We start from the raw sequence: 9,687 nt of genomic DNA on the forward strand, positions 1-9,687 counted from the left end.
CCGCGCCCGGCCTTTTTTTTTTTTTTTACCACTAATAACAAGTGAGGGAATGCTAACTTCTTTTTTGTTTTTTTTGAGACAGAGTCTCACTCAGTAGCCCAGGCTGGAGTGCCGTGGCTCGATCTCTGCTCACTGCAAGCTCTGCCTCCTGGGTTCACGCCATTCTCCTGCCTCAGCTTCCTGAGTAGCTGGGACTACAGGCGCCTGCCACCACACCCAGCTAATTTTTTTGCATTTTTTTAGTAGAGACGGGTTTCACCATGTTAGCCAGGATGGTCGTGATCTTCTGACCTCGTGATCCACCCACCTCGGCCTCCCAAAGTGCTGGGATTACAGGCGTGAGCCACCGCGCCCGGCCGGGAATGCTAACTTCTTATAATCCAAGGGTGCCTTTTCTCTTTACCATGGAAGAATCTTTAAAATTGATTTTCTCAAAGATCCTTGTAGATTCATTTATAGAGCATCCCCTCCGCTCATCTTTAAACATTAGCTTAACGTTTTTCAATGAGTGGGGCTAAGGGAAATAATTCAGAGAAATTGAAGTTAATTTTATTCATTAACAAAAAGTTTATAAACAAGAATGTTCAGTTATATGAACAAGGATACAGTATTCCTTTGTCTCCCCTTCTTAGAATGTGAATTTCATGACCACAGGAATTTTATTTTGTGTGTGTGTTTACTGCTGCATTTCCAGCTCCTAGATCACAGCCTGGCAATTAGTAGGTGCTCAATAAGCACTTGTTGAATGAATGAATTCTTGAAGATTGGATAGCTATCATTCTTAACTTACATAATGTACATATTTTTCTTTATTAATGGGACTAATAGATTATTAATTAATTTTTTGTCAAATATATGAACATTATTTCTGCTTATGGAAACTGTGACTTTTCTTTCTCAATGTTACTAATTCCTGCTCTGGCTAAGGTATTGAAATGCCTTTCCGGCCGGGCGCGGTGGCTCAAGCCTGTAATCCCAGCACTTTGGGAGGCTGAGACGGACGGATCACAAGGTCAGGAGATCGAGACCATCCTGGCTAATACGGTGAAACCCCGTCTCTACTAAAGAATACAAAAAACTAGCCGGGCGACAAGGCGGGCGCCTGTAGTCCCAGCTACTTGGGAGGCGGAGGCAGGAGAATGGCGTGAACCTGGGAGGCGGAGCTTGCAGTGAGCTGAGATCTGGCCACCGCACTCCAGCCTGGGCGACAGAGCCAGACTCCGTCTTAAAAAAAAAAAAAAGAAATGCCTTTCCTTTTTTCTCTGCTGGTTTTCTCTGTTGCTTCTGTCTGTGCCCTTTGGATGACTTCTATTCATATCCTTTTTCTGCCCTTTCTCACTCTTTTCCTTTCTCATCACTCATGTATTCCACATTCTTTAATTCATTTATTTAAAAAATATTATTCGAATAAGCACCTAATGGATGCCAGCCTGCTAGGCATGGAGGAGATGGGGATGACAAGACCTACATGTCTCCTGGGCTCATGGAATCTATAGTCCTCAGGGAAGACAGGCCTCAGCAGATATTTCACAAATATTTATGAGTTATGGCAAATACTATGAAAGCAAAGCTTGAGGGAGCATGGAGCTTTAGGAAAGGCTTCCCTGAAGCCATTTTAGCTGGGATCTAAAGGAGAAATAGGAATTTGCAGATTTGGGGCCTCAGGGAATAGCAAGGAGGCAGGTAGGAGGTATGGGAAGGGAAGTAGGGTTTACCTGGGGAGCCCAGAGCAACTGGAGTAACTGGAGCACAGCAAGTGCAATGATGGGAGAAGAGGCCCCTCAGAGGGCACAGTCATCACCATCCACATTTCAGTGGTGACTCTAGGACCTGCCTGGTAGGATCCCTGCTGACACTGTGGCAAATGGCATTGATACCTTGGTTGTCCACAGTCTGTTACAAATTTCTGGATATGGAAATCATTTAAGAAAAAATCTTACGTCATTGGTAGTTGTGTCTTTGGGCAAGTCATTTAAGCTCTCAGAGCCTCAGTTTTTCTGAAATGGGAGTAATTGTGTCTACTCCATGGGGTCCGTGACCTCTGCCAGGTCCTCCTGTGATTATTGTTGGAAGTCCATCTTTCTCATTAGACTGAGGGCCTGAGGGAGGGTGAGTCTAGCCCATCAGTGTACTGCTGGCTCCTGCTGCTGGGCCTGGCATGGAGTGAGGACATCTGGGAGGGCTTCATAGACAAGGGAGCCCCAGGGCTGGGCTCAGAGGACAGGCTAGATTTGAGGGTCGGGAAAGGGCTGTAGAGGTGTGGACATACTGACATCTGGAAAGAGGCCAGTGAAGACCGAAGTGCAGACATGGTAACAACAACAATCACAACAGTAACAGTTACAATTGTGCTGACTTTCCGTGCACCCTCGCAGTGTGCCGGCCACTGTTCTACATGCTCTCCATACACTAACTCATTTATCCTTGCAGGAACCTTATGAGATAAGTACTGTTGTTATTCCCATTTTACAAATGAGCAAACTGAGACATGGAGAGATTAAGCATTTTGCCCAAGTTCACACAGCTAACAACTGCTGGAACCTGGATTTAAGACCAGGCATTTGTGATTTAAGAGTGTGTAAGAGGCAATGAATGCAGAGAAGTGGGAAGGGCCTTAAATGCTAAGTTAGGAGGCCCATCTAGACTTTATCCTGTTGGCTATGGGAGCCATAGAAGGCTTTTGAGGGAGGGAGTGGCAAGGCTGTTGTATGCCCAGGAGAGCTGGCATGGCCATCCCTTCTTCCTACAGAAACCATCCACGGAGCAACCCCTGTACAGCAGCAGCCTGTGGGGCCCGGCGGTTGATGGCTGTGACTGCGTGGCTGAGGGCCTGTGGCTGCCGCAACTACACGTAGGGGACTGGCTGGTCTTTGACAACATGGGTGCCTACACTGTAGGCATGGGTTCCCCTTTTGGGGGGACCCAGGCCTGCCACATCACCTATGCCATGTCCCGGGTGGCCTGGTAAGAGGGCCCTGCTGGAAAATGGGGGTATGGGGAGGAACTGGGCAGAAACGAGGGAAACCTGAGATTTGAGATTCTGCTTCTGTGTAATCCAATTTGACAAGTAGGTGTTGGCTGCTGATCCCACGTGAGGCCTGTGCTTGGCACCTGGCTGTGGCCATGAGTGAGGCTGGGCTTTCCTAGAGGAGCTCATAGCTCTGAGGGAGACACAGAAAAGCAGACAGGCCCTCGTGATAATACCGTGCCCGGTGGAAGCGCAGAGCCCTCCCTGAGGCCCGGGCCTCCCTGAGGAAGTGGGAGTCAACTACAGGAGGGGGTGGTAGGGCTTCTCTGAAGAAAGGAATAGAAAGCAAGTGTGGTGCATTCAAGGCTCTCATGGAGGGTGGCTGTGACTGGAGAGGGAGGCAGGGCTAGATCTGGGAAGGGCTTGAAGGCCGAGTGACATGCTTTGAGAGCAGCGGGAGGCATGGACCAGTTTGAAGCAGGGGCATAACACGGTCTGATTTGCACTTTGGAAAGACCACCCTAGTTCCTGTGCACATTGAGGACAAGGGCAGATGCAGAAAGAGCTGACCAGTTGGGTGGCTGCTGTGTGACACAGGAAAGACTTGGTCTGCCTGCTTGCTGAGCCTAGGTCTTTCCATCTACAAAACAGGCGTAACAGTAGTCCTGCCTGCCCCACCAGGCTAGTCCTGGGATCCAGTGAGGCATGCAAGAGGCATGCAAGATGGGGGAGTCACATCCAGTGAACCCTGACTCAGGTCTTACGTTAGGCATCGTACGACTATTTCACCCACACGTAACTGTGTGGGAGTCAGCGTTATCACAGAGGGTCACTCTTCTGAGGTCACACAGCTAGTCAGTGGTGAAGTCCCTCTTTGGGGGTAGGGAGAGGGCTACAGAAAGCAGGAGCAGTTTGCCCAGGCACATTCAATTCCTCTGCTATGTCCAGTCTCAGGACTGTCACCAAAGCTGAAACCTGAAGGCTAAGGAGGAATTCGGTGAGGGTTGATGATGCAGGGAGAGAGACAAGCATGGGTGCAGGCCAGGGAGAGGACGTGTGTAAGAGCCCAAAAGATGGCCATAGTGGATGGCCCAGGTGTGTGGGCCGGTGTGGCTGGGAGTGTGGCGGGAGAGGCGGGTAGGGCTGGATCTTGCAGGGCCTGAGAGCAGAAGGAAACTGCTGGCAGCTCAAGGGCAAGGATTTACTTTTGGAAAAGATGAGTCTGGGCCCTGGCTGAGAACTGTCTGGAGAGGGCACGAGCAGATCAGGGAGAATGAAGTGGTGTTACCTGTGGGGATGGAGACCACAGGGCGCAAGAGGATGTTCAGAAGCTGGGCTCAGCAGGGCTCAACTGGGTGTGGGAACAAGATTGCCAACTGTTTCCAGCTCTGATGGTGGAGCCATTTATCAACATGGGTATGTAGGAGGAGAAGCAGTTTGTGGGATTTTTTGAGAGAATGGGATATGATTTTGTTGTGTTTGAAGTCCTAAGCCTGGGGTATGATGAATGTGGGCTTTGGAGTGAGAGTTGGGTTCAGTCCTAGTTCTACCACCTACTAGGGATGTGATCTTAGGTAGGTCACTTCTCTCTCTGGGGAACTGACTGATTACATCATCAATGCAATGGGGATGGTAATGCCTCCCTCATGGGGTTTTTGGGAAGATACGAATAGATAATATAAGTGCCTGGCATGATGTCTGGCACATAGTAAATGCTCGATACATGTGGATTTCTTTCCCTTGTTGGGGGTGGGGACCACATGGGAGTAGGAAGCAGTTGGGGAGGGGTCAGCAGCCTGTCCTTGCCCCTGCCCTCAGGTGAGCTCGGGCTCAGGTGAGAGCCCTCTGCCCAATCGGGCTGCGTCTCCAGGTACAGGGGCCTGCCAGCCCCATGCTGGCTACTTGCAGCACCCCTCTTTCACCCCTAGGGAAGCGCTGCGAAGGCAGCTGATGGCTGCCGAACAGGAGGATGACGCGGAGGGTGTGTGCAAGCCTCTGTCCTGCGGCTGGGAGATCACAGACACCCTGTGTGTGGGCCCTGTCTTCACCCCGGCGAGCATCATGTGAGCGGGCCTTGTTCCCCCTGGAGAACCCCAGCGGGGCCTCAGAGATGCCTCTGGGAGAGGTGGGGAAGATGGCAGGCAAGGGTACCCTTGACCAGGACTCTGGTGCCCACCCTGCCACCCCCGTGCTCCACCTGTAGTGTTTCTGCCCTGTAAATAGGACCAGTCTTACACTCGCTGTAGTTCAAGTATGCAACATAAATCCTGTCCCTTCCAGCTGTGTCTGCCTCCTCTGCAGCGCAAGGGGCCTGGTCAGCCAGGTGTGGGGGTTTTCTTGGGGTCTCTTCTGGTCTCCTTCCACCTTTGTAAATATAATGCAATAAATAAATGTTTAGGTTTTTTAAAACTGCAGAGGAATCTGGTAGTTCGATTCACAAAGCAGCCTGGGCTAGGCCTGGTGCAGGATTTCCCCACCACGCACTGATGAGCCCACACCCTCTGCCTCGGTCCTGAGCCCTGGCTGCAGCGTGCGCCTCCCGCACTGGCACTCACCGTCTCTGACTCATCTCTCTCAACCTCATGGACCTCCAGTCCTGGTGCCATAAGCAAGGGGCTGCTGTCAGGGACTGAGATGGGCAGTTATGTAGCTCATAACTGGTGAATGGCCTTTGTGTTAGCCCAACATCCAGCCTAAGGCCTGACCCAGAGTAGGGGCAATGGAATATTTAACACAGCTGTGGAAATTCATACCGAAGATACAGAGCCAAGGATGGGTGTGCGGGAGGTTTTGAGTGCACCCTGCACCTTTGCTCTCCCTGCAGGTTGGCAAGGCAGTCAGAGTAAAGCAAACACCTGGTGGTCGGTTTTGCTTCTTTGGGCAGTGCCTGTTAGAACAGGGCTGACCACGGAGTATTGCTGTGTCCAGTGCTGACAGCCCTGGCATCCCCTGAGACTGGCAGTGCTTATCAGGACAAAGGCTTCTTCACACTGCCGGGTTCCCAAATTATGCACCTGGGGTGTGTGAGCTGTTGAGCAAAGGAGTTCAGATTTTAGAGTCCCCCCACAGTGGCTGCAGGGGAATCTAAATATTTTTCTGCTGCAATTAAAAGATTTGAGATATAATTAACATGCAATCAAATGCACCCTTTTAAAGTGCAGAAGCCTTGGCATGGTGGCTCATACTCGTAATCCCAGCACTTTGGGAGGCTGAGGTGGGTGATCACCTGAGGTCAGGAGTTTGAGACCAGCCTGGCCAACATGGCAAAACCCCATCTCTACTAAAAATACAAAAATTAGCCGGCTGTGGTGGTATGTGCCTGTAATCCCAGCTACTCAGGAGGCTGTGGCAGGAGAATCGCTTGAACAGGGAGGGGAAGGTTGCAGTGAGCTGAGGTTGCAGTGAGCCGAGATCACACCACTGCACTCTAGCCTGGGCGACTGAGCAAGACTCCATCTCAAATAAAGAAAGAAATAAATAAAGTGGAGAAGTCAGTGGTTTTTAGTATATTCAGAGTTGTGTAACCATCACCACTATTAATTCTAGAACGTATTTATCACCCTAGAAAGAAATCCCATACCCATTAGCAGTCACTCTCCATTTTCCCCATTCCCAAGTCCCTGATGACACAAATCTACCTTCCATCTCTATGGATTTGCTTATTCCGGACATTGTATTGTGATGGATTTTCTATCTTCACTTGACCTCTCTGGGTAAGCCTGGCCATACTGCTTCAGTATCTCAGCCAGTCCTGGGAACTGCACGTGGCTTTGAGGTCATCTCATGAGGCAATGTGGCATGGTTTGGAGTAAACAAGGTGCTTTCTCAAAGCAGGGGTGTCTCCCTTTCCAGGGATCTAGTTCTTGGTATCTTGACAATAAATAGGCTGAAAGCTTGGGATATCAAGAGACTTCGGGCAATCAGAAAGGGTTACTATACTACCCCATGATCCACCAAAGCCATGATTTACAGGTGTTACCATACCTGTAATCGTCTATCAGACTCTTTCTGAGACTTATTCCATCTCAGATTCCAAGCACTCACACTTCTTTTCAGGGGAGGGACATAGGTTTTTCTGCTGGAACCAGGTATCTGCTGTGAAAAGCACAGGAATCCTGGGGAGATCTCATGGCTGGCTGCAGTGAGACCCAGGTGTAGCTGATTCCCTCTTCTGAGCAGGTCCACTGAGGGGGCGTTCTGTGGCTTTTGAAATCACAGTGGCCATTGCGGAGTTTGAACAGATTTCTCACTGGAGCCTTTCTAGTGTTTCATGTTCCATTTGCAGCGAGGGTGTGAAATTTACTTTTCCAAGAAAGATATGCACAGAATTTGATGTGGCTTGAGGATAATAGTTAATAGTCATTTTTTCCCCAGTTATTTGTTTTTATTTCTTATTTCAATCTTTTTCTAAAGAGAAGAAAAAAGCCTGAAACGTGAAGAATGGTAAGGGGCTTCAGGCTTGTGCAGGTGAATCTAAGCAGGGGTCTCCCGGCCCCCTGGCTGCATGGGCACTGCCTCCTCTAAGCTCCCTGCTAAGCAACCCACTGGCAGTGGCTCCTCATGCCTCCTGGCTGCCTTGGAAGCCAGATGTTCCTGTTGGCCTCTCACAGATCCATCCTTCCCCGGGGCCTCACCTGAAGAACATCCTCTTCCCAATGCCTCCCTACAACCCACCTGTGCCTCCCTGAAGCCCCTCCTGTGCTCATGCTCACTCTCTCATTCTCTCCCTCAAGGAGTTAACAGACCTGAGCTTCTACCTTCTCATACTCAAGCCTGGCCCCTTCTTCCCCTTGCCCCTCCACAGTCCATCCTCCACTTAGCAGCCAGATGCCGTACCTCCTGGGATTCCGTGTGACCAAGAATGAAATTTAAAGTCCTTGGCCAACTGGCTCTCCAACTCCCACACTTCCCTCTCACACACTGAGTCCTGGCCACACTGGCTTCCTCCCTGTTCCTCAAACACTCCACTGCTAGGCATGCATTTACTGTCCCCTCTCTAGAATGATCTTCCTGGGTTATCTGTGGGCCTCACTCACTTCATTCAGGTTCTGCGCCAATGTTTTCTTTAGGCGAAGACTTCTGGATCACCCTTTAGAAAACAGCATGTCCCAGTCTCTCTCTTTTCTCTTAACTGGTTTTCTTTTTCTTCATAGCACCTACCACCACTCAACACACTCTACAACTCCATAATGTGTTCCATAACACAAGGGCAACTGTCAGCCCTTCTAGAATGTGAGCTCTAGGCTCTTGGAATAAACCTGATTTATTTTTTCACTGCTGTGTCCTTATCACCTAGAACGGAGTAGGTGTTCAAAAAGCATATGCCGGATGGGCAATGAATAAACATGTCTGAATCTGTCTGAATAAACATGCTCTTAACCTGTCTGAATCTGTTTACTCATTTGTACAATGTGGCTGATAACTATATTTCTCTCAGAGGGTTATTGTGAAGATTAAATAAGAAAATGGGTAAAAGGCCGGGTGTGGTGGCTTACGCCTGTAATCCTAGAACTTTGGGAGGCCAATGTGGGCGGATCACGAGGTCAGGAGTTTGAGACCAGCCTGGCCAAAATAGCGAAACCCTGTCTCCACTAAAAATACAAAAAATTAGCTGGGTGTGGTGGTGGGCGCCTGTAATCCCAGCTACTTGGGAGGCTGAGGCAGGAGGATCACTTGAACTGGGAGGCAGAGGTTGCAGTGAGCTGAGATCACACTACTGCACTCCAGTCTGGACGACAGTGCGAGACTCCATCTCAAAAAAAAAAAAAAAAAAAAAAAAAAGATACAAAAAATTAGCTGGGCATGGTGGCATGCACCTGTAATCCCAGCTACTTGGGAGGCCGAGACAGGAGAATTGCTTGAACCTGGGAGATGGAGGTTGCAGTGAGCCAAGATCATGCCACTGCACTCTGGCCTAGGCAACAGGGCAAGACTCCATCTAAGAAAAACAAACAAACAAACAAACAAACAAAAAAAACAAGAAAAAAATGGGTATAAAGTACTTAGTCCAGAACTTTGCACGTCATGAGGTGCTCCGTAAGTGAGGTCGAAAGGTAATTCCTGAGCATTTAGTGAGCACTTACTGTGGCTATAGCCCATGGTAGATGTTGGTGATGCAGAGGTGAGTCCTTCTGAGTTCTCAGGGAGCTCACAGTGCAGTGTGGTCACAGAGGACCTTGAATTACAGAGCCAGAAGTCCGAACTTAATTCTGTAGGCAGTAGGGAGCCCTCTATGCTTCTGGAGCAGAAGAAGCATGTCAGGATCTTTGGGAAGATTAATTGAAAGTGTATTCAAAATAAAAAACAAAAGGAAAAAAAAAGTATATTCAAAAGGGGTGGAGGAAGGAGACCTTCAGGGCTGGTAGTGGCATGTGCTTCCTTCACCTCTGCCCACAGTCTGAAAGGCAGACACAGCCAGGAAACTTTTTTATTTATTTATTTTTATTATACTTTAAGGTCTAGGGTACACATGCACAACATGCAGGTTTGTTACCTATGTATACATGTGCCATGTTGGTGTGCTGCACCCATTAATTCGTCATTTACATTAGGTATATCTCCTAATGCTATCCCTTCCCTCTCCCCCCACCCCAGGACAGGCCCCGGTGTGTGGTGTTCCCCACCCTGTGTCCAAGTGTTCTCATTGTTCAATTCGCACCTATGAGTGAGAACATGAGGTGTTTGGTTTTCTGTCCTTGCGATAGTTTGCTCAGAATAAC

General features: G+C 49.2%; 1 protein-coding gene across 6 annotated transcripts in view; it reads left to right on the forward strand.

The window, feature by feature from the left end:
* The window catches only part of AZIN2 (antizyme inhibitor 2), a 56,214-nt gene that overhangs the window by 38,042 nt on the left and 8,485 nt on the right, over window positions 1-9,687 (forward strand). For 4 of the 6 annotated variants that reach the window (XM_017884449.1, XM_017884451.1, XM_017884450.1 and 1 more), the window contains 2 exons: window positions 2,750-2,964; window positions 4,897-5,382. The exons of 1 other annotated variant lie outside the window; for it this stretch is intronic. In XM_017884449.1, coding sequence (XP_017739938.1) covers window positions 2,750-2,964; window positions 4,897-5,035 — 354 coding nt within the window. In that variant the 3' untranslated portion in view covers window positions 5,036-5,382. Of the gene's footprint in view, window positions 1-2,749; window positions 2,965-4,896; window positions 5,383-9,687 lie in introns of those variants that run through there. One more of the 6 variants, XM_017884453.1, reaches the window with a different exon arrangement.

This window comes from Rhinopithecus bieti, unplaced genomic scaffold (assembly GCF_001698545.2).
Source record: "Rhinopithecus bieti isolate Rb0 unplaced genomic scaffold, ASM169854v2 scaffold_13029, whole genome shotgun sequence".
Lineage (NCBI taxonomy): Eukaryota > Metazoa > Chordata > Mammalia > Primates > Cercopithecidae > Rhinopithecus > Rhinopithecus bieti.